The sequence below is a fragment of the Paramisgurnus dabryanus genome, chromosome 9 (genome assembly GCF_030506205.2).
Source record: "Paramisgurnus dabryanus chromosome 9, PD_genome_1.1, whole genome shotgun sequence".
Classification (NCBI taxonomy): domain Eukaryota; kingdom Metazoa; phylum Chordata; class Actinopteri; order Cypriniformes; family Cobitidae; genus Paramisgurnus; species Paramisgurnus dabryanus.
Genome location: NC_133345.1, coordinates 23,555,869 through 23,582,262, shown reverse-complemented (window position 1 = coordinate 23,582,262; position 26,394 = coordinate 23,555,869). Strand labels below are relative to the sequence as shown.

The window sequence follows — 26,394 nt, the reverse complement described above, 5'->3', positions numbered from 1 at the left end:
GAATAAGATACAATGAAACAATGGAAGATGGGAAATGAATGAGGTGTCATGGCAGTGAACTGTGATGCTTCATCACAATGAACCGTGTACGGTAGTTATTCTAAGGTGTGAACGAGTTGTTTCATGTCATTTAAACTGGTAAATACGTATGTTGAAAAGTATACACTGTATATAACGACTAAAGCATGGGTTTTCAAACATTATAAACCCAAGGACCCCCAAATATGATTAACCTTTTGTGAGGGACCCCCTATAATTTCAGAAAAAAGGTACAATTGTTGTCAGGATGTACCTAAAAGGTGCATATTGGTTCATAAAGGTACACAAATGGTACATATTAGGACCTTTTTAAAAGGTACGGTCATAGTGACAACATTTGTACCTTTTTCTGAAAGTGTACCTTAAAAAAATACTCTGTATATTAATTTATTTATTTTTTAGTAATTGGCTAAACCTGAAGTATTGGATGTATAAACCTAAAGAGAAACATTTTCAATTGAAATGTATTTCTACTGCAGTGACTGATAATAAATCTTGCTTCATAGCAGCTTTACATTCCAGGGAATACTGCATTAAGAACCCCAGAGAATAAGTTAAATGGGACTGTAATAAGGAAACACATTAGATAGATACAAAGCAAATATAAATGATTCTGGAGTGTATGTAGCAAGAAATGAGAGATAAACACCTAATAAATAAATAAAATACTTTGTCTTTTTACACAGACATTTTCTGGAGACCCCTGAGAACCTTCCTGAGGCCCACTGGGGGTCCCCAGACCCCAGTTTGACTGGACTATACAGTACATGTGGTTATTCCTATTATGCAGTACTCTTTATCCTCCATGGAAAGAAAGTTAACCAGGTGAAACCTATTAGGATGGAAACAAGGGCTTATAAAGTTAGACACTGCTCAGTGAGGAATTAAGATTTAGCTTACGTGGGGGCGTTCAGTTGAATTTTTAACCACCTTATGGTGTTTGTAATTTCATCCAGGATTAGATGTTTTATACAAACTGTAAATATATTAGAGTAAGACAATAAAATACAATTTACCAATGTTTGTTCTGTTGTTTCCCATAAAAAATGGATCATCAAGGAGGATGATGTCATTAAGAAACTGTTTTTTCTCATTAAAAACACTAACAGGATGAAAAGTGATAGCGAGGACAAAGGGAAACCTATATTCAATAATTAATTAAAACAATATTGTCATAAAACCATACCAAATGTGCAGTGCTGTGGCTTTCCAGGACCAAATAAGAAAACCACTGCTTTATACAACATGTTACCCTGGACCCAGTCATAAATAATATATTTGTATAGCCAACAATACATTGTATGGGTCTAAATTGTTTTTTTTTAATGCCACAAATCTATAGGATATTAAGTTAAAAACATTTTTGTAAATTTCCTACTGTACATATTTGAAGAGTTTGGTTCCAAAACACAATAAACGCAAAAAAAAAGTTACCACCAAAATCACTTGCATTATAAATAATAATGGCGGCGCTATGAATACATATCATTACTATAATTCTCATCTACTTTGTAATTCGTGATCAACAAACAAACAAAAACAAAATAGTAATTTTGATGGCATTGATAACGCCGTGGTGGTTTTCTGTGGCATTGAAGAAACATAAGCCATCAAAATTGAATTATTTATTTAAGAGGCACTCAGGCGAAGGAAAAATGTCGGCTGTTTCTTGTCCTGACACAATAGCATCAAGCTTCTGTCAAGCTAACACATTGACCCCAGGGGATCTCAAAATCAAAGTCAACAAAAAACGAGCAGGACCAAAACATTTTACAACTGATCGTTGTCAATAAAACTCAGTGAGGATGTCCCAGGGATGATAGCAGCCATGACAGAGTTCTAAATATGACAATTTTTTATCAGTTTATACCACTAGTCAACTAAATGAATATAACATGGCAAAGATGAATGCACATTTATATATTGATTCAATAGCATTTTGAAAAAAAAACTTTTTTTGAATTTCAAAATTTGAATTTTTGCGGAAAAAAATATCAGTTTTTATTATAAATCTTTGAAAATCAAATTATGGATTTGAATTTTGTATGTTTTTATTACCTGAAGATGCTATGTGAAAGTTTATAACAGAAAATGGTGGTTTTCATCTAAATTAGTCAAAATTTATTTATTGCGTTTTGGAACCAAACTCTTCATGTATAAACTTTATTTATCATTAATAATATGTTTAGCTAAGGTCTTTGGACAACTTTAAAGGGGATTTTCTCCAAATGTTGAATTGTTTGACCCCACAGATTCCAGATTTTCAAGTAGTTGTATCTTGGCCAAATATTGAATCACTAGAATTTCACGTGCGGCTTTCACGTGTGAATGAAGCGCATAAACTCAAAATGTTCAAGCGTCCAACTGCACGCGATTAGCGCGTTTTTGCCGCCACTACTGCATCTAGTGTGAACTCTGCATAACAAACCATACATCAATGGAAAGCTTATGATGCATTAATGTCAACTAATTGAATTATCAGCACATAAAACACTTTGCATGGCGAGAATGACAGCGGTTCTAAATTAACCACAAACTCCTGTGGACATATGTACAGTATCATGGATTCATGCTCTATTTTCCTCGCTTTTGTAGTAGCTTTGGATAAATAGTGCCTGCTAAATGCCTAAATGTAAAGCTGCATGTGAGAGTAGGTTTAGGACAATGTCTTACTTGCAAATAGAGTCAATCTCCTGTGTGTCTTCGTCTCTTTGGGCGGTGACAGAAAGACTGTCCCCTAAAGCCAGCAGACACTGGGCGAACCCTTTATAGATGGAGCCGCACTTCCTAGTGGCTGCAGCAGAACATGGACTGGGGAATAACACTAGAACAAAGAAAGACAAACAATATCACTCACTATATTTTCAAGCACTAAATAAAAGTAGCAAAAAACACAAATTCTGCTTTACAGGCAAAACATCTTGAAATAAAAGCATTGCAACAAGACATGTTAACTTTAGGTAAAATGACTGCAGAATGTAGGCATATTATATAAATGTACTATTGTGAATATAAATGTAAATTTTTTGGTATTTGGGGAAATCTGCAAAATCTCATTTAAAGGGACACTCTACTTTTTTTGAAAATATGCTCATTTTCCAGCTCCACTAGAGTTAAACACTTGATTTTATCGTTTTTTAGCATAGCTTAGCATAATCCATTGAATCTGATTAGACCATTAGCATTGCGCAAAAAAATGACCAAACAGTTTCAATATTTTTCCCATTTAAAACTTGACTCTTCTGTAGTTACAAATTCCTTGATTATTACGCCAGAATGAGAGTACAGTTCCTACCCATATCGGCCTAGAAAATCGCTTTTAAAACTTTTAATTTTACGTCAGTCTTAGTACACAAAGAAGCTACAGAAGAGTCAAGTTTTAAATAGGATAATTATCTAACTCTTTGGTTACTTTTGAGCGCGATGCTAATGGTCTAATCAGATTCAATGGATTATGCTAAGCTATGCTAAAAGTGGTACCGCCAGACCTGGAGATCTTCTAAGTGGATTCCAAAACATTAAAAATCAAATGTTTAACTATAGGGGAGCTGGAAAATGAGCATATTTTCAAAAAAAGTGCAGTGTCCCTTTAATATTCAGTATTGATAACAATGGGGAATTGGAGCTCAGTTGGAGCTTGATGTGCAAAAATAAATACAGTTCTAACCTTGAGGAAAAGCAGGAAAAAGTCAATAAAACTCAACTGAATTAAATAAGAAATGAATGATACATTGCTTATGTACAATATATATAGCTACAATATGTTTTCACTGTTGTAACGAAAGGGGCACATCCTGGTTCTTTTCAAGAGACTATAGTCTTCTCTAGATCTCTATAACTCATACCTATTGACATCAAACCACAGATGGAAGTAACAGTGAACCCCAACGAGATATGCGGGAGATCTTAATTGGGTCAGACAGCAAATCACCAGCACTCTTCAAAATCCCTTGAGGAAATGCACGATTAATATTTGATAGGCAAGAAGTGTCTGTCAGTCTTTCTCTCTCTCTTTCTGTCTCTCCCTGCTAGTTTTATTCCCACACTACTGCAAACCTATTGATTTCTAGCTATGTTTTTGCAGTGAGGTCTAAGGATTATTGGTTTCACTCATCGCCATCAACATTTAATGAAGATCTAGAGAAGAAGAAGAAACCAAGTAGTGCATGAGACAAGAAGACAAAGATCTTGTTCGAAATCACCAAGATGAGCCAAGTGGTCAGCTCTCACTTATTATGGAAATCAAACAACCTTAACCCAACTAGATGGCTCATTTAATCCCTCCAACATTAAAGAAACAAAATAATAGTTATAGTTAAAATGTACACACAGTACAACATAAACAAGCAACAAAAGTGAACAGCTTGGAAGAAAACAAGAAATCAAATCATCTAAAAAGCTAAATTGACCCAGCTTTATTGAATGAGAAGTGAGGCAGTAAATGCACACCACCAATTAAATTTCTCAGATTTTCTACCGCTTCCTGCCATTCAAGAAGCTTGAAGTGCAGTCTGCAACAATAATGTTATTACTGATATATCTGAGCGTGATCTGACACGGGCCATTCTGCTCAGCAAGCCGCTGTGACCCACGCAGCAGACACAGGGCTTGTTTGAACCACAGCATTCATTTTTAATCTGTGGTGCCAGTGAACCGTGGGGAGTCCACGAGGTTTCTTAATAAATAAATAAATAAATAAATGATATAAAAAAAGAGAACTTGCACGAGACGAATCTGCAGAGAGTAAATGTGAAAGTAAAACAGAAAAAAGATGTTTGTTGTTTTAGCAGAGATTAATTCACTAATTTTGTATAAATCACAGTAGATTACGAAGCAGGTATTTGGGCCATTGCACAATACACGATGAAGCAATTTTACATCATGGTTTTAAAGAGCAGGTTATGAAACGAAACACGTCATAATAAATAATGTAGCGCTTTAAACCCCAAGGACCACTTAGAGCAAAACAGTTGCATAATCCTTGTCCCGAGAGAGACCCAGACACAATAAGGTTGAATAGAAGTGAATCTTTCTCTCTCTTTCTATTTTGTAGGTCTTTGTTATGTGTTTTGGTCATTGCGCACCCATCTATGACAAGTAAAAAAAGCTGCAACCTCATTTTAGTTTTGCTTTTTTTTTTGGTCACATTTTTGTAACACTGCACAAAGCATGATCCTGCATTATGTAACACCATGCAAGAATCATTATTTTTAGACATGATGACCATATGCTACCCTGTCTGTGAAATTCAGAGTAAGGTCTTATAATATGAGATTAGAAGCATCAAAGTTAAACTTCAATCATTGATTTTACATAGATTTTAATCTTTGACACGAACTTCCTCAGTTAACATTAAACATATCAAATATATATTTTTACAAAATGATCTTTACATTAAAGAGACACTCCACATTTTTGAAAATATGCTCATTTTCCAGCTCCCCTAAGTTAAACATTAGATTTTTACCGTTTTGGAATCCATTCGGCTGATCTCCAGGTTAAAAGGGGACTATTTTCAGGTGCTGCGTAATATCAATACATGTTAAAGCAGCAAAGTCCTTGATTATTGGGCCAGAATGAGAGTGTAATTTTCTGTCTGTCTTACACGATGTAACTACAGAAGTGTCAAGTTTTAAATTGGAAAAATATCAAAACTTTTTGGTTATTTTTGAGCGCAATGCTAATGGTCTAATCAGATTTAATGGATTATGCTAAGCTATGCTAAAAATGGTACCGCCAGATCCGGAGATCAGCTGAATAGATTCCAAAACTGTAAAAAAAAAAAGGGGAGCTGGAAAATTAGCGTATTTTCAAAAAAGTGGAGTGTCCCTTTAAGAAGGATGTTTTCATGTAGAAAACAGTAAATTACTAAAAAATTACTTTATCTGTGTTTTCACAGACTGGGTCACAAATATATGACCTGTCCATGAGCTCCTCTTCTATGCCCTGTACCCTGACAGACACAAATCCTCAAATTCATTACAAATTTAAAGATGCTAAACTCAAGTGACCTTTGAGCATGAAATGGCCAAATAATGATTAAGGTGTATCCTATTTATGCTTTAGTCAGATCAGTGCTGAGCAAACATATTTGCTGCTGAGGTTAGCCACTCCATGTCACCATCTTAGACATCCCATGGGAAGCACATCAAAATAAAAAATAAAAACATTTTGTCAATTTGCGAGGATTTACATATAGGAGTGTAGCGGTGCATTCAAACACTGTGCGTTGAAGGAAACATGCAGGCAGACTGCCAAAGTAAATAATTTCTTGTTTAGCTTACGTTTAGTGAAACTGTTCAGGATGTGAAAGGAGAATATGTGACCCTGTCTGTGAAATGTAGGCTAAAGTCTCAGATGCATTCTTTATTGTTCCAAGGAGGACATTTGTTTTCACAGACTGTACTCAAGCTGTGTACACACATACTAAAATATACCACTGACACCTACATTTTCCACCCAATGCAAATATACACATATTAACATACATATTAAACACACAAAACATGAGATCAGGGTCATCAAAGTGATCAATCACTGATTTCACACTGATTTCAATTTTTGACTCAGGCAATATTAAAGATGTCAAGGTTATATTTTGTAGTAGGTAGAAATCTAAATCTGCTAAATCACAAAAAGCTTAGTTTAGCATTCATGTTTCAATCTCAACAGGCAAACATTAAGGGGTGGTTATCTTAAGCCAAGACTAGTCCTTATTTTAATTAGGAAATATAATATAGCTTGAAAATACATGCCTTAGTAAAAACATTACTTCTGTACATTTTGAGGCAAAACAAAGGGCACTGATGTATTTTAAGATTTGTGGGCCTGAGACAAATTGTAACAATATATGAATAACTCCTTAAGACAAAATCAGAATTCAGTACTGGATTTAGTACCCGAAAAAATAATTTCTCAGGACATTTGCTGAACTCAGACACATTCTGATCAAGACAAAAGAGAAAATCAAGGGAAAGCTAGAGAAGACAAGTAACAGTGATGTAAGAGATATATTGGGCAGAAGTCATTAAAACACCTCAGTGCCTGCTGGGAATAGAGCTCAATCAAAAGCATACTTCATTATATTTATATATAATTATTCTTTCTCTTTTTCCTTTTTTTTGCATTTTAGAATAATAGTAAACTCATCAAAACTATGGAATAAGACAAATGAAACAATGGCAATTATGCTGTTTTTTTTTATTTTAATTAAACAAAACATATTCAGTTATACAATGTAGTGCTGCTGGCAGTGGTGGACGAATTACACAAATCGTGTACTTGAGTAAAAGTAAAGATACCCAGGGTAAAATATTACTCAAGTAAAAGTAGAAGTACTTGCTTAAAATGTTTACTTGAGTAAAAGTACAAAAGTATCTGCCTCAAAATGTACTTAAGTACAAAAGTACTGTGATTTATTATGGCCGTATCATTTTTGTCACAAAACTCAAATTATGTGAAATAACTCTCTTGGCTAACCAATCTATTAATAGAAGGACATTAATAAATCAGACACTGATGTCTATTAAAATTATCATAAGCCTAAAACCTTAAAAACAAAAAATTTCCTTTAGCATCAAATGAAATAACAGGATTTGACAGCAGTAAGTCTGATTTCAAGATTTATTTGTTAAATAATTTAACAGTTTAAGTGTAATAAAAACTTGACTTAAGCACAGGTTCACAATAGTTTTCAAAACATTAAATACATAACGTTATCTAGAAATCAGTCTCCCTTTCTTTGACAAATAAAACAAGCCTTACATAATATAATTTCGGAAACGTTTCATGTGCTTTAGCATGTCATATGTATATTGTAATACATAATTAAATGTATTTATATATTTTGGAAGCAAAACTTTTGAAAATATTAATAACAATCTCAGTTAATAGGGAGCACTCCAATCCACCTGCCTGTTTAAGCATCATACACTGCATGGCTAGTCAAAATGTCATTTATATTTTACAACAGTGTTGATAGTGATTAATTGTCATTTCAAAATAACAGAGCACTGAGCTTCAGAAGTGAAACAGCTAACTATACGGCTAAAAATAGCTTCAGCCTGCATAGCTTAAAGTTCATTCATGATAACGTCCTATATATTTTAGCAACACAATTAACAGTTTTCTGCAAGCTACTGTTAAGATTGCTCATTTAAAAATATAACCAGAATAAAAATGGCTTACCTCTACGCGTTTCCTTAGATTTGAAAGAGTATTCTTTTAAAACGAAATAGCACAGTTTCAAGGCAGGCAGAGAAGACACGAAGGACTCGTTCTTTTATTCAAGGACTTAAAAAAACGCGCGTAAATAAGGCCATTGTTGTTGTGACGGGTCAGTTATCTCCTCCGTTGTTTTTGATTCTCCAAACGATGCATTGGCTGGCTGCTGCACTCGCGTGACTCGCGTAGCTTATGTGAAACAGCGCGGCAACCAAAACAAGTTCAAAACGAAGCGCATGCTGTACCCTGATTGGTGGTTAGACGCATCACGTGTGCATCTTAGTTTTTTTTTTTGTGCAGCTTTAGTTTGCCCAGTTACGTTTTTTATCCACTGATAAATAAAAAGGAACGACAGATTTTTTAAAAATGTAGTGGAGTAAAAAGTAAGATATTTGACTTTAAAATGTAGTAAAGTAAAAGTAAAAGTCTCCCAAAATAAAAGTACTTGAGTAAAGTACAAATACGCGAAAAAACTACTTAAGTACAGTAACGAATTACATTTACTTCGTTACTGTCCACCACTGGCTGCTGGTATCTATATTTTTACACAAAATGTATGATGAATTAATCTATTTTATAAAATATCATAAAACGAAGCCCCCCTGGCACCATCTCGCACCCCCCCAGTTTGAGAACCACTGCTGTAGCTTAATTAGTAGAGCAATGCATTAGAAGCACAATAGTCATGGGTCCAATTCCCAGGGAACTAACATCATTTTGAAAAAGCTTGAATGCATTATGAATCACCTAAAAGCATCCTACATGCATAAACATAAATAGGTTAGTTACAAAAACGGTTTGGCACGACGAGAAATTCAAAAAACTTCAAAGCACATAGTGTATTTATGTTGATTTTATGCAATAAAAAAATTACATTTGCACCATTTTTATGAAAGTTAACACTGATGGACCTGAAAATGTCAAATGTGTAACCACCAATTGCGCCAAAAAGTGAGAAATATTAAATATTTTATCCACCTTGATGGCATGTAAGCGTGATCATCAAAAAAAAATATATTTTAAATATCATTTTATTAGTTATTTCTAAATGTAAATTTAAATGCGTTTTTTGTAAAATTTGTCCAGACATATGCTGAAAACAGCTCTGTTTTAAATAATCTTTGACAAATGATGTAAAAATGTATGTAAAAATCATATTACACTAAACTAGATTATTTTATTCCACATTTTTTATGAATATATTTATATTTTCATTTAAAAAATACTAATTGACACAGACCGGTTACACCACATTTAAATTTTTAAAAGCACCACATTTTTGCAATTACCCCCAAAATATTCTTTCAAAATGAAATAAAAGCAGAAATTTTACACTTGATCCTTAATAAAGAGAATGTATGCAAGTTATCTGCAAATGTATTTAAAATTTTAACCCTTTTACATTTAATTGAGCCACACGGACACAAAATAATTAACGTCACGTCATTGACCCAAATGCAAATATTAACAAATTTCAGGACTACTGAAAACTTTCAGGAGTTTCAGGACTGAACAAAAAGAAAATGCATGATTGATCTCATATTAGAAAGAAGATAGAAACTCATATTGATCAAACAGGAATATATATAGGGAGATATATGGCATGACGTGAGTAAATATGCTACAGCCCTGACTATAAGCATATATATGAAGAACTCTGATTCAAAACTCCCCAAGATTCTTGTAAATTAGCATTTTTATCAGACACTTAATGGATTTCTAAATGACCCGAGGCCGGGATTATGTGATGATACAATAAAAACTGAGATGGCATTTAGTGGCTTTTGCATCAGAGCTTCTCATATGCATTCAAATTTGGAGTTCTTCAAGTCACAAATAAAGATGCTTCTTGGAAAAAATCTGTTTTCGCTCACAATGTTTACAAGCTATCTAAAAGCTTTTTATTATAATGGAAGAGTATATTTAAAAAAATCCTAGCAGCATTTATACAAAATAAAACTCTTTAATAACATTTCAGTGGGTCACAAAAAGCACATGCAGTATGCGTCACTATGCAGTATGTTTGGAGTGATTGATGAAGCGAGTCCTGCTTCTCTCTGAACTCTCTTACTGTGTTTAAGATCAAAGCCTGTGTGCGCATTGCTGTAAAGTTTTCTCTCAGCACTATGGCAACTTTTCCTATGGTAACTGTGTCCCTTTCTTGCGTAGTATCGTTAAGGGCGACAGGCTAATAAGCCTAGCGGTGACAGCATATAGCGTGCGAAAGGCGAGCAGAGCCTCTATTCCCCAAGCTTACTCCGAAACAGTGCTTCAAGGCAAACAACCTGGAATAGCACAAACAAATTCCGATAATTAGCTCATGCCAGCAAAGCCCCCTTTCCAAGTGATTGGTTAACCTCTCCAGTTTTCCATTCACACCTTTCTTCCAAGAACACTGAATGGAGTGAGGATTGCGGGGGATGAGAACAAGCACATTCACCAGCTGTTAATTTCTTTTCTGAGTTGGGGAAAGACTCTGTGTGATACAGATACAGTACAAGACAGAGAACAGTGTAAATTGAGACAGTAACATTTTGCTATTGAATTAATGGAGTAGAAGGTATTAATGAGAAAACTCAGAAGCAGGGACAGACAAGGGCATAATATTAATCCTCTTTAATAAGGGAGAAAAATCATGTTCGACTCAACGTGACATAGCCGGCAATATAAGCCGGCCTTCACAGCCCGGATTGTTCTCCAGGTGAGGACGACTAATTGGAACAAAACCGAGCTCATGAAAAAGGTGGTAGATGAGGTTCCTGCTTGTTAGTAGAGACGTTTCCACATTATTTTTCAGTAGCATTGAGTGAGATGGATCCACCACAACTGTGTCATCTTGCTTTTTGTGTGGCTTAAAAGACGCCGCATTGCAAACCAACTGAATGACATGAAAGGAATAAATATGTCCTACCTCATCCTTGCATGCTGGGAAAAATATTTGTTTTGTGTTGCTTAAAGGCCAGCGGTTGAAAGAAGGATCTTCTCTATTTAAAATTTTGTTTCAAAGGATGCTTTTCTCACACGCATGCCCTCGAATGCTTCTAAAGATGTGACGCATAAACACACCAAATTCCCAGAACTGTTCCTGCAGTTTTTGCAATCCCACTGGGATTGTGGTTTTATATGGAGACCAGACAAAACCGGAGGTAAGGGAGAGGAAGCCGGGCGGACTGCGTTTTTCCCATCCCTAATGTGTGGAACGTTTTCACTTTGATTACAAGATGAAAACCACGAGCAGATACCACAATAACATTCACTCACATGTGCGGCAGTGTATCGCTTTTTAAAGTGGAAGTGAGAGGAGTAACGGAGCAAATGAGACGAGACGTGCTTTTAATTTTATCTCTTCATTATCTCTCGCTCGGAACGGAGAGGATGCAAGGGTTCAGTGATTTTGTAGGATAAAAATGAGGCACGCCGATGCTCACAAAGACTGAAAAAGAGACATCATGGTTCCGTTGGCATTAATTTGACAGCTGCTATCTGTCCAGAACAAGGTCGCAGATAAACCTCCTTCACCGAGACTTTAAATGCTGTTCGAATTAAATTCCCATTTTGGTCTGGTGGAAATGCTTGGCAGTAAATATACCCAATTAAATTCATTTTCACATCAAATACAACTTTACTCTGTTAAACCACGGCAAAAGCATTTCAATTACCAGATAAAAGTGGCTCAGAACAGGCTGGGAGGACAAAAATAGAGGAAATTTGGTGGTCTGCATTCAACTTCAGGTGTACAAGTATGGAACCCATTAATAATAATTCATTACATTTATATATCGCTTTTCTGCAGCACTCAAAGCGCTTTGTGAAAGGGGGATTCTTCTCAACCACCACCAATGTGCAGCATCCACCTGGATGATGCGACGGCAGCCATATTGCTCCAGAACGCCAACCACACACCAGCTTATTAGTGGAGATATAGTCAATTAGTATATGAGGGGATGATTAGTAGGCCAATAAGTTTTGGCAAGAATTCCGGGACACACCCCTACTCTCACCCATACTCCATTATAAGTACCCATTGTACTTGTGTAATGCAGGATATTCATTAATGTAGGCCACTTAATACCAGAATGGGATAATTAGATGAGCATTAGATGAGCAATATCAGCCAAAAAAGGAAAATTATTTTCCATAAGATGACAAACATTTTTTTGAATAACATGCAAAAGACAAAGAAACAGTACATGTACTAATGAAGTAAATATCCATCCATGCACAGGGTTTCCCACAGCACTTTTCAGTTCGGGCGGCCCACCTAAGCTGGGATACCCTACCACCTTAACAAGGTCGTCCAAAAAAAAAAATTGCTGCACAAAAGGCCGTCAAGTGCATCTCGCCACATGGCCGAAATGAGAGAAAGACATGGTTCGTCAATGTCTGGAGGATAACTAGCCGGTTGATAAAACATTTAATTCATTAATAATCTAGTATGTGTTCATTTTCTGTCATAGTTTCTTCAAAATTGAGTTTTATTTGAGTGTTTTAAATAAAAATATTTTCATCATGACGCATACACCCCGCCCCTTTGATTGCCACACCCCCGGCCCACCCACCTGCACAACCCTACCACCTTAACTAACAAATTTTCTGCGGGAAACCCTGCGCATGTCTACTGAAGCCTATCCCAGCATCTTGGGCCACAGGCAGTTTAGACCCTGAATTGACAGTCTTTTACAGAGTATAAAATAAATATGGATAAGCCATTTCTTATATCGTGTTGAGTTAAGTATACAATGCAAATTTGAATATAAATTATATTTTGTTTTAGAATTAAGATATGTCTCAGATGACAAACTGTAAAGCATTATTTATCAGGTTTCTGAGTCTGCCAGACAACTTACATGAACAAATCATGCCATTCGTGTATTCATATAAAAGTCTTAAAAATTCTTGACTATTTGAAATGTAGCCTCTTCAAGAAAGCTGATGTAGTGATATTACACAGTGCCCAAAAACAGTCCCCTGCTATTAAAAGTAACCAAGGGGACAATTTTCTGGCACTGTGTGATATGCCTACGCTTGCTGCAGCCATGTTACAGCAGCAAAGTCCATGATTATTACGCCAGTTTGAGAGTATAGTTCCTAGTCATATCTGCCTAGAAAATCGCAACTGTTAATTTTCCGTCGGTCTTAGTACACGATGTAACTACAGAAGAGTCCAGTTTTAAATAGAAAAATAACTAAACTCTTTGGTTATTTTTAGCACGATGTTAATGGTCTAATCAGATTCAATGGATTATGCTAAGCTATTATAAAAGTGCTAGCACCAGACCCAGAGATCAGCTGAATGGATTCCAAAATGGTAAGAATCAAGGCCCGGTTCCCCAAAACGTTCTTATCGCTAAGTAGGTCTTAACCTATTCCTTAACCTCTCTCTTAACTCTATGGCACGATTCCCAAAATGTTCGTACGCTAAGTATATCTTCTGTAAGTCACACTTTCGTAAGGTTGGTCTGGACCATTCGTAAGCTCTCTCTTACCGTTGTTTAAGCGCAAAACGCTATCGCCCCAGTCTTTAGAAATCAGCGCAGCGCAGTACAAGTCAAACTATGGTATGCTGACAATGATTTTATGTTATGGACATTTTTAAGACTTATAATAAAATATGTTTGTAATGGATACAGGGCTATTTATGCAGTTGACTTTATTTGGTATCAGAACTAATGAATCAAAGACGGCGCCGGTGTTTGTTCCTCATTGAAGTCTGTTCCCTCTATGTTTATAGCGTTTTCTTCACGTTACATTTATAATTTATTTAGAAAGATTAAAGATTTCAATTGGTTATACTAAAAAGCAATAATATCATGTATTCTAATATACAATTTATTAAATATTTCATATTTGACAGTTTTATGTCTTTTAACATATAGCCTGTCTTTTTCTTTTCTTTTTTTCTCTACTGTTTGTTTTAAAACTGTTATGTTTCCAAACATAATAAATATATATCATACATATAATATGATTCATACTGTAAAAATAATTGACTTACAATCAAGAACAGTCAAGATACATTACATAAATGCACACATATTCATCTCAGTAGCCATTAAAACTTTCAATGTATATAAAGAATAAACAAATAATGTGATAAAAATGCTATAAAAACACTACACTAAAGGGAAACATAGGGGGAACAGACTTCCACACAACACCGGCCGCGTAACTGTTTAGTCCATGCCTATTTTTTATTCGTCAACCCTTATACCTTTTGACATTTTGCCTGACGTGGCTAAATAAAAAAATCGCCTGCCAAGACAACTCATTATGGAGCTGCTTGATCTTCTCAGACCATATTCTCTATCTAACTAGGTTGCTTTATATTGAAAACATTAATGGTAAGCAATACCGCATTAAACAGAAATACTGCAGCTGCTTGCCAATCAATTCTGATTGTTAAGTACCTTAACATTCGTATAAAAGTGTATTACATATTTTTTTAAAGTCAAAACCCATGTCAAGAAGCGGCACAAGTGGCACAACGGGATAAGGAGGGTGGATAAAAGCGAGGGATACCCGGTTCGTCTACCCGTATTACTGACAATTTGATCATTTAATTAATAGTCTATATTTTACGGATAACTTAAACTATGTTAAAATAAATGTGACTGGAATAATTTGAGTAATGTTCCATTTGTATATAACGTGTTGTCTTTCTTAACGTCTTAATGCACATTCGCGTGAAGTGGAAAATCGATCCCTGAGTGATCGATCGCAAATAATTCAGCACCTTCACTTGGGACAGCGCCATTGTACGTCGAACTTAGAGGCAGCATGTTAAGAAGCTTCCTAAGAGACACTTCGGGGAACACACTTAGGAACATCAACAACTTTGGTAGAGACAGAGAGAGAGAAAACCAAAAAATTTTCTTGCCTTTTATAACCTAAATAACATTTTTTCACCATATAAAGAACCTTTTGTGAAACAGAAAGGATTTTTGCATGTTTAATATTTATTGTGGAACCATTCAGCCAAAAATTTTTCTTCTTTGGCATCATGAGCACCTTATTTTTTGAGAGTGTATGCTAAATCTAAGCTGTTATACGAGTTGCTGTGATTCTCCTTCTCTATTTCACTCATGTCTAGAAACTAAACCCAGAAATCTTCTAAAAGCTTTAAATAAACAAACCAGCAAGCTATGCGAAATAAATCCAAAATCTAATTGAAAAATGTGGTGGTGATCAAACAAGGCAATACTCAACCAACCAAAAGAATCTGTAGGGCACTTGGGTGTTGTATAGAGTATGGAAGCAAAACACCAAGATCTTAAAACATCCGTCATGTTTAAATTAATGTTTTATGCTCTCACACACACTTCAGACGGATGGTGAAAAATTACAGCTGCATTAAAGCAGTAATATTAGACCTTTACATCTGAGTCCCCCTGCACTACCAAGAGAAGACGATTCTAAGAGCCTTTATGATCATATGCAAATGATGTGTTTTAAACATTCTTTCATCTGGTCATGTTTTGGTGAACTTGGCTTTCTTTAGACATCGAACACAAAACCTCACTTGCCTCATCAAGCAAAAGTTTAAATAGCCTAAAGTAAAGCACACAGCAAAATTCACCTTCCAAAAATAATAATAATTGTGATTTCTAACAGCGATTATATGATGCTGATGAGAGCACAATTCTGAAATGCTGTACACATAGGATAAATAAAGCATTAAATAAACACACTGGGGATTGTGGATGATCTGTGAGAAGGGATAAGTGGTTCTCAATTACATTACAACAGAGCAGGGTTCCGGATATAAAGACCCCATTCATTTTCTTCATTGAGAAATAGATTTTTAACATTAAGGTATAAACCATTTTAGACAGACCTATCGTAAGCTTGGTGGGGTATGCCTTTGTAAACAGCCATCAGCCAGTGTGATCATAAAATGGATTCTAGTGAAGAATATAACTACCCCAAATCCAGAAAAAATCTTCATAAATCAGAGAAATCATAGATTTCTTGTTCAAGAAGCTAAGTAAGGGCATTGCGTTAACAGCACAATGTTTGGGTTTGATTCATACTACTGATAAAAACTATTTACTATAAAGGCACTGTAAGTCACTTGGTTTATGTGGCATTTTATATCCACAATTAAGTTCAATATCTGTTTGCTTTGTTTAGAAATCCATACAGAGAAATTAACAGAGAAAAGTCATTTGCAAGTGCATTACATGATTTGCTCACATAAATCTAAATTTATAATAGTGGTCTAATGCATTCATACACCATACATGTACCTGCTGTTTCGCCTCTCGCTGAACATATTATCAAGAAATGAAAATTTGAACTATTTAAAGAAAATAAAGACTAGAGAAACAGTTTAAAAATACAAGTTTTATGTTGAAATGTTTGTTCTGCCAGTGAAAGGGGCAAGCAAGGCTAAATACTAAAAAAGCTCCATATAAGCTTTATACAAGCTAGTGAGTCATAATATTTCAATGATATTTACCAGGAAGCAGCCAGGACACACTTTTATTTTTCATTGAAGTATGGTTCTCTGAAGTACGCTACAAAATAATCAAAGCTCTTTGGGTGCCCACTTGGCATTGGAATATAATTTTAACCATGTGGCTGAAAAGCAATTATGTTATTGAACAGAAATCATTGCCGCGACAGTGGAAAATCTAACCAATGGAGGATGCTTTTTTCTGGGATGATCAAAGAAAATGATAAACAATTATCAAAATGTTATACCACAGGCCTGTTGAATGCTTTATTCTGATTGGTTGAGAAATGTTCCATGGGTGTTGATTATTTTTCTGTAAATGCACAGCTAACCTGTCAAATGTCTTAAAATAACCACCAAAGCAATGTTTGTGGTAACCGTGGTATAAGAGGATTAATTTGAAAATAATGCACACCCAAGGTGCACATGTGGCACGACACAATGGCCCGCCGTCAATTATTCCTTACATAAGCAGGAACAGCTGAACTGAAATAATGGATGTTCACAAGTTCGACTGTCCATTCAATCTTAAAGGTAGGGTAACAGATTTGATCCTGAAACATTTTTAGTTATGCTGGTTAAAAGTCTCCTCACATTCTGATAGCAATCACTGTGTTAAGTTGTTTAAATGTACAGTATTTGTAAAAATGTATGTCATCTGTGAAAGGCGTAGGACCAAAAAATGTTCAACAAATCATAGATTTCGGTCCGAACGGACGTTTCCTTTTATGTCCCTCATACGTAAGCGTAATTTGAATTCCCACCGCGCAGCGAGTCTACGCAGATACCATACGTCATCGGCGCGTTCACGTGCGCTCTGTCTGTAAACAGCGAGAAAAGCTAACTTTTCTGCTGAATTGACAACCTACACAGGAGCAACAAAACTAAACGCATCTTTTAAAACAACAAAAGCAAAAACTGCCTGGATCAGCAAGATCAAAAACCCAAATTAACATCGGTAACTTTACTGCTTTACCGCGAGATGCAAACAGCTACAGGAGGCAAAGGGTCTGAAAGGGTCGTTGCACTGTTTATTTTGGTAAGGTACGCGATATGTTTGTATTGAGATGGATTCAGATATTCTACTTTGATGAAACGTTGTGTTGCTTATGAAATTTGTGTTCGTTTTCCGGATTAGCATAACGATATAGTTACTACGTCTACACAATCGAACGTGTGCTTAAACTAATTCTGATGTAAACCAGTTGTTTATGTTGGTTATTTTGGAAGTGTTATTCACTTTGTACTGCAAAGTTTTCTCACTGGTGAATGAGACATGAGATGTGACCGTCTGATCTGTGTGTGTTCATGTGTTTGGAAAGAGGTGTGACTTTGGATGGCGATTTGACGTGAGGGTGGGATCGGGATTTCATTGCTAGGCGGCTACCGTTAGCATTTTTCAAAATGTGTTACCCTACCTTTAAATGAACAAATGGTAAAACGACAATGGCCTTGCTGTCCGCGGAGGGAACCTCGAGCCCAAGGCGGGGCTCAAGCTTGGAGTTTAACTCTTTCACCGCCATTGACGAGATTTTCCGTCTTTCCGCAATACCGCTATTCCGCAACTTTTTAAACCCAGAAGTATTGCCCTATGGCAAGCGGCTGCATGTCCGTGTCTGTTTTAAAGATCGCTCTGAATGGGATCTCTATGAAAACTCTGTCACAAAAATGGAATTATCTCTGCTTTTTGCTCAAAATGTGGTGTTTTTGCAGAAACCTACCCATATTATGAAGAACCACTGAAGGTAGGTGTCACGGTTAAATCCGTGTCATGTTTTGTGTCTGTCCCGATTACTGTCACCTGGACTATTCATTCTGGACTCCTCATCACACCTGTGCATTGTTAGTCTGTCTGTATTTATAACCCTGTTTGTGCTATACTCACTTGCCGGATCATTGTCACCATTTGTCTACATCCTGTCTGTTCCTGTTTATTTATTGTGCCCGTTGTTTGATTCCCGTGTTTGTTTTCTGTTATTTATATTAAATGTTATCATTTTATGTGAACCCTGCATATGTGTCCTAATTCCTGTTTCCCGGCGTGACAGAATGATCCGGCCTTTCAAGGATGCAGCGGGTTCAAATAGGAGGTCCCTTGGAGCTTACTGTGAGGGAACGCTCAGAACTCCAGGCCGGGTTCGAGTTAGCCGTCGCCACGCCCGATTCATTCCCCGGGGTGGTGGCTGCGACACTCGAGCAAGGTTATGTAAGGTTCCAATCGGTTCTTGTGATTCTCCTGTTGGTCGAGTCGTCTGGGTCGGTTCCTGGGAGGTCCACCTCCATGATCAATTTGGGGCTCAACACGGACGCCATGCTCGATTTTTCCCCGGGATGGTCGCTACCGTGGAGGAGCCTGCTTTCCTGATATGGAGGGAGTTGACTCCCAGAACTATCGGATACTCGTCGGTTCCCAGGAGGATCGAATCTTCAGAGATGGCCACTCCGGTTCTCCCAGCTTTTCCCCAGCTTCCTGCCCTGCCGGTTTCACCCCGGCTTTTTACACTGCCGGCTTCGCCCCGGCTTCCGCCGGCTCTGCTGTGGTCTCCGAGCCCTCCGTCCCTCCCCTGGATTCACCCTACCAGACTTTTTGTTTGTGTTTTGTCTTGAGTGTCTGGTAGCCACTCTTTGAGGGGGGGTAATGTTACGGTTAAATCCGTGTCATGTTTTGTGTCTGTCCCGATTACTGTCACCTGGACTATTCATTGATTAATACCTTCCTCATCACACCTGTGCATTGTTAGTCTGTCTGTATTTATAACCCTGTTTGTGCTATACTCACTTGCCGGATCATTGTCACCATTTGTCTACATCCTGTCTGTTCCTGTTTATTTATTCTGCCCGTTGTTTGATTCCCGTGTTTGTTTTCTGTGTTATTTATATTAAATGTTATCATTTTATGTGAACCCTGCATATGTGTCCTAATTCCTGTTTCCCGGCGTGACAGTAGGATGAAACGTTTTTTTTTTAAAGCAGAGGGTCTGTTCTTTCATTTGGTATATTGTATGTTTATAAATTTAAAGAAGAACATTTTCTGGAAGGCATTAAACTTTGGTGAAAATCATGAAAAACGCTGGCCCTGGCTGGCAACTATTTTTAAAAACGCTGGCGGGGAAAGAGTTAAGAACCCCCTGAGCTGCGTAGCGGAAGAGATAAAATTAAAGAGGAGGAGGGTTGCCGAAAATAAATTTGTAAAGGAAATAACACAGAGTTTGCGGCTTATATGGCACGTACGTAATGATGATTGACAGGACTGAATGTTTAGGCTCCTCCCGAACCTACGTTTAGATCTTCAATAAATGGCACAGCGACCAAAACTGCTAGAATTTGCTGGAATTCAACTTAAATTGTCTCCATTATTTACATGAAATGTCCATGAAGTAATAAAAATATTTTCAAATCAAACCCAAAACACTTTTAGCATATTATTTGTTTCATTGCTAACTCTTAGCCAATGAGAAATTGGCCAATTAAAATGTATGTGTAAAACAAAACTGGAAAAATATAAAAAAAAAAAAATAACAAAGATGGCAGTTATGCAGCCTGATTGGCTTTTAGTGACACAATGGGATTTAAATGACGGCATACAGTATGTGTTAAGAGTCGATTCAATGCGAGCTGTTTTGAAAGGCCTATACCTACAGTAGACAGAGTCATCTGGCAATCAGCGTTACATTATTTACAATCAAAACTAAACGGGAATCCACTGTGCAACACTGTAAAGAATTAATGGGATGCAATTTAAAAGGTTATATAAAATAAAATAACAAAAAGTGTAAACGCGTGTTATGTGCATTCAATAAACACTTTTTGTGGTCCTCTTCGAGTTGCCAAAGTTTCTCAAAAAAAAAACACAAGGTGGAGAAATGCATTATACAATAGCGCAGGGCCGGCGTCAAGGGGGGGCATTCGAGGGCAGTGCCCCCCCAAACAGGTTGTTGTGCCCCCCTACAAAGTTTTTTATTAATTTAATATATATCAAGAATAATTAAAATAAATTAAACATTGAATGTTTCCTGACTTGTAATGTAATCAAATGATGAAAATATAGTTGATATATGTTTTCTTTAATTAAAATAGACCAGTTTCTCTGATTGGATGTATTGCTGTGTCTCACCCGTCTTACGTCTTTAGCATGTTTGTGACTTGATACAAGCGACGTGTTTTTTCGCGGCATTTTATGGATCGTGTAAAATATGGATATTAGAACATTTAGAATGAAACCAGCACCACCTGCTTCATCTGACTTCATGCAAACACAGACTGGCTCAAACTCAGAGATTAGAGGTTGAGGTGGAATTTACAAATCTACAGGACACTGTTTTAGGGAAGTTTAATGTTCGTACACGCCGTCTTCAGCTATTTTAAAGGTAAGTTAGCGTTGTTTTAAATTACGTAAGCTTAAATGTGAAGTGTGGCAAATAGACCGTTAACAGCATTACGACGTGATTATGGTAAAGCGGCTTTTTTCAAGCTAGGACGCGGTGTGCGCTGCGCTATGCGCTATGAAACCCATTCATTTAATGGCTTGCGCCATGCGAGGGCGGTTTGTTGTTGCGTCGAGCAAAGCGCGAGCGCAGCGGAGCTCAGCTTGCGCTCACGCCGCGGTCGAAGTTCAATAGTTTTGCACATAGTTTGTGGTCTTTTGCACTACGGGAAATGAGCTGACAGTCTGTACCAGTTGTATGAGTGTGTGCTGGACTGTATTTGTTGTTTTAATGTCTTGTTTTGCAAGTTATTGTTGCTATTGCGTGCCCCCCCATTGGAAGCCAAATGCCCCCTGTTAGTTATGGTCTGGCGCCGGCTCTGCAATAGCGACATGTTTGAAAATGTTTTTTGCTAAAGGAAAGGGACTCAGAAGGAATCAAAGGGGTCAAAATTTAGCATGGTCCACTTAACCCATGCTGGTAAATGCTGTATACATTATCCAAAATGCATTTTTCTCCAGTCTGTCACGTTAGCCTAGGACAGTTGCTGGTAAAGCGCTTGGGACTATGCACACTGACTATGTCATTCTACAATCTACTAGTTAGTTTTGTTAAGCTATTTATCGCTTTAGTGATAGGTTAAAAAAAATAAATTTAGTTAATTTTCAATTCTAAGCAGCTGCTATTACAATGAGAATGCTCTCGCACAGCTCTGCTCAGGTATTATAGACCTTGGGTTTAACACGCTCATATCCTGAGGACTGCTTAGGGGAAACACTCTGAGGCTTTCCAGTCATCTCCTTTAAATTAATTTGGGTAAACATGACTGAAATGCTTTTAATATTCAGAGATGGAATGAAGGGAAGGCATTTTGCTAATTTGGGTAGAGCATAGTTTTCTCAGCAAAGCTTCAACCTTTACTGACAAAAGATTTTGTTATACAATAGAGACACAATTGAAGCTGAATAAAGCTAAATATTCTGGGAACGACCTGTTTCAACAAAACTAGCACTCAAACAAAACCTCTGAGTTCACATGAAGAGAGAAACCAAGTTTTCTGCTGTCAGAATGACAAGTTCCTGTGTCGCTGTTCACAAACAAGACAGTCAAAATGCTAGCCATGTTGTCAATATAACAAATATACACTGGAACATGTGTCAGTATTTCCTGATGTACAGTTTTGATGCACAGGGCTGCATTTTTCCTGTATACTCTTTCTATATTTCAATTTAAACAGTAGAAAGTTACATAAAACTGACTGTATGTGGTGTATTGATGGCAAGAAATTGGACAGGATTCACATTTATGCGTTTACTTATTGGTCTGTCTGTACAATGTAACAGAAAAACTGTAAAAATAATTTCAAAATAATACAGGTAAACATAGGAAACAACACTTATACATAACTATACACACAGCGCTATATAGAGAAACAGTGCTGTCTTTCTACATCCCAAGCTGTCAGGGTATCTTCCCTTGCAATGCAGTAATAGAAATAGATGCGCCAAACTGACCCATACTTTGGCAAATTAACCTGAATAAGACCTCTCTCATCATCAGCAATGAAATGCTTGTAAAGTATCAAGTAGGTGAAATATTTATGGCTAAAAATATTAAGATCTGAGTTACTTTCACTAAAAACACCATTGTGCAACGTAGGGATGTCAAATTATGCATTTTCCCATATTCGATGATCATTTAAATTAACGATCAATCAATCGAATAATCGTTAACAGTAATAGTGCAATAAGCCATTACAGAAGTGGCATATAGCCAATGACATAAAAGTGTGTGTAAAAACGCCAGCTTCCTCACGCGAATTAAAAGATTTTATTTTGTCTAAATAATATGCTAGTGGGATTGTAAAATGAGTCAATGTAGTTGGTGTTTTGATAAAAATCATCAATTTAATCTCTTAACAAAATATAATGACTAATAGACACAGTAAACTCCGCCTCATAACGGGCACTCCGCACAGTCGCATGCATCCATGACAAAAAAAAGTTTCATTATCATCAAGTGTTATTTTTCTAGTTGTTCACCTCGCTTTCTGAGTCGTCGATACACCGCTTGATGTAATTATATCCAAGAAGCACACGAAAGGGCACTTTTCCCGTCGTTACCTCAGCTTTAGACCTGCGGCATACTTTCAGCAAAGATGCTTATGTTATGAAGACTTCAACCTTCCATTAGAAAACCCGCAACAGTGTTTAGCGTGTAGCGTCTCAGCCAGTCATGATGATGATCAATGATATATGTTGCGGGCGTTCAGAGTGTAACGACAGTCAGTTACAGTTTACATTTAACAGTTTCTTGCCAGAATTTAAGTTTTTCATTTTAATCTGTTTATTAAAAATGGCTTCTGGACGCCTTCCCTGTGTAAAGCAGCGTTAGCAGCGTTGCTATGCTAATCTTGCAGGCTTCCCTGAAGAGGGTCTTTGCTTTCAGTATCCTAACTGTGTTTAGATTTTCGGCATCAGACCCTCTCAGATCCTCTGCGGATGCCATTTAGTTGCGTTAGCAGCCAGCCCGGTCTCGAATGAGGACAAAAAGCCCAAATGTGTGTTTGGCATCGAGCATCGTTGTGATCATGGCTAGTTTAACTTCTTCGCGCTTGGTTAGTTTTTTCACCAGCTGTGTATGTGCTTTGCGCAGGCGCCGGACACACGTGCTTGCTTTTTCGACAATCGTTAAGTTTTATCGATTTAATTCTTATCGACAATTAAGAGTTATTGTACCTGGCAATGATATATCGTGAGCCTCAAACGTGTCTGTTTCCTCATTTGTATGTAAACCTTGTGCATGCAAAAGACTGTTGGAAAACTGGCCAATCTCAACATCGATGTCACAGTCGAGATGTACGCCCCCAACATTAAATTACACATTAAATTAATTATAAAGTTGTTAAAATATTTGTGACTACTGAGTTAGCAGTAGCACTACATGCTACTTAATGCTATATGCTAACGTTAAGGGTTGAAGTTCTACTATTGACTTTACAGTTACGTTTTGCACGTCCATAATCAAAAAAAGAAACATCCATTTACAATCTCTAAACAATTAGTTGTTCCTTTAAATCTGTATTTTCATCTAATACAGGCTTAAACATATACGGTCTGTTTACTAATGTGAGCTACTGGCATGAGCCTCAAAGCAGAGCAGAGCAATCAGAGCAGACCATTTCATTCAAATGACAAATCCTAGGGTTTAAAATTGAGAACATTTCTAGATAATTTTGCAATTAATAAAGTTGCATACCTTCTATGTGAATATTAAAGAACAATTTAACATACTATTTCAATGCATTCTTTGGCACCTTTAAATGCTTCTAATATGTACAATATACAGATAGGTACAGATTTGTGTACATTTGGTATCAATATGTACCTTAAGGTACTAATATTAACTGTTGTGTAAAGGCATACTTTTTAAGGGGTACCGCCTCAATGACAGCTGTTATGCATGTTTTGACCATTTTTCTTCTTGGACAGATTATTACAATTGTTCAAACATTTTGCATTGGATGACTTATGCAATTAACTAATGTATGACTACTTAACAGAGGTCTGGTATGATGCACTTTGATTGCAACTGATTATGTAGAAAACAGCAGACAATTTTACATGAATGAATGTACCAAAGCATTAGCAGTCTGTTCAGAAGAACAAAAACTGCTTTAATGACGTGCATAAGCAACTTCAATGCTGAAGTTGTTTTTACTTGCAAACTTAGAAATACAACAAAGGACCGGCAGAAATTAACTATAACATACACCCACTGTTAACATAAAGTATGATGTCTCTCTTTATCTCTTCCAAGTACACAGTCATAAGAATGCAGAGCTTAGCTGAAATGCAGGTTAAGACCCATGTTGAAACCATTTTCCATCCGGCAAATAAATGAGCTTCCTGCTAAGATCAATAGAGGCTCCTCTCAACCCCCTCTGATGGAGAGTAAATGCGAGGTTCATTGCACTGGACACTAACACAGTGACCCAGTCCTGCTCTAATGAGTTTTTATCGACTGCAACATTGAAGTTCCCAGCTGTAACTTATCAGGGTTAGTGCATGCTTCCAGGCATAGAGTTTGGTTTACTTCCAATTGCAGCGTTTCTCTCTCAATAGTCTGCAATATTATTCTCTTCTCTATTCTGCGCTTAACTAAACTCTGTCCTCCCACGTATTGCATATATTCTTCGTTCTCGGTTACCTCAGACTGTTTTCACTTCATATCACCTCCATCAAACTAGCATTGTCTGAGTGTAGCTGTCTCTGCTCAGGTGGTTCAGAGGGTTCAGTCATTGAGGGAGCAGTCAGTCAACTGTAAGCAAACCATCCTGACAGCCAGATTAATCTTTTTTTTAATGTCCACCTCCCCATAACACCACTGAATCAGAAAAGACAAACCAAAACTGTATTTATTTTATGGAGGATGCTTTAAAGGCACTCCACTTTTTAAAAAAATGTGCTTATTTTCCAGCTCCCATAGAGTTAAACATTTAATTCTGTTTTGGAATCCATTGAGCTGATCTCCAGGTCTGGCGCACCACTTTTAGCATAGCTTAGCACAATCCATTGAATCTGATTAGACCATTAGCATCCCGTTAAAAAATGACCAAAGAGTTTCAATATTTTTCCTATTTAAAACTTGACTCTTCTGTGGTTACAACGTGTACTTATGATGTAACCACACAATGATATTACACACTGCTCGAAAATAGTCACCTTGGTTACTTTCAATAGCAGGGGACTATTTTCAAGTGCTGCGTAATATCATTGCGCCTCCTTTAGCCATCTTACGGCAGCAAAGTCCTTGATTATTACGCCAGAATGAGAGCATAGTTTCTAGCCATATCGACCTAGAAAATTGCAACTTTTAATTTTCTGTCAGTCTTCGTACACGATGTAACTACAGAAGAGTCAAGTTTTAAATAGGAACAAAATCGAAACTCTTTGGTTATTTTTGAGCGCGATACTAATGGTCTAATCAGATTCAATTGATTATGCTAAACTATGCTGTGTATGAAATGTGCTATACAAATAAACTTGCCTTACCTTGCCTATGCTAAAAGTGGTACCGCCAGACCCGGAGATCAGCTAAGTGGATTCCAAAACGGTAAGCACAAATGTTTAACTCTAGGGGAGCTGGAAAATGAGCATATTTTCCAAAAGAGTGGAGTGTCCCTTTAATAACCTTCTGTAATAAATAAACAGCAATTTAGTCAAATGCGCTATTGACGTAGACCATATTAAA

At 36.8% G+C, this 26,394-nt stretch overlaps 1 protein-coding gene across 1 annotated transcript in view; it reads right to left on the bottom strand.

Annotated features, from left to right (window-relative positions):
- The window catches only part of nrn1la (neuritin 1-like a), a 40,836-nt gene that overhangs the window by 7,630 nt on the left and 6,812 nt on the right, over positions 1-26,394 (bottom strand). Inside the window, exon 2 of the mRNA XM_065278627.2 lies at positions 2,713-2,863. Coding sequence (XP_065134699.2) covers positions 2,713-2,863 — 151 coding nt within the window. The remainder of the gene's footprint in view (positions 1-2,712; positions 2,864-26,394) is intronic.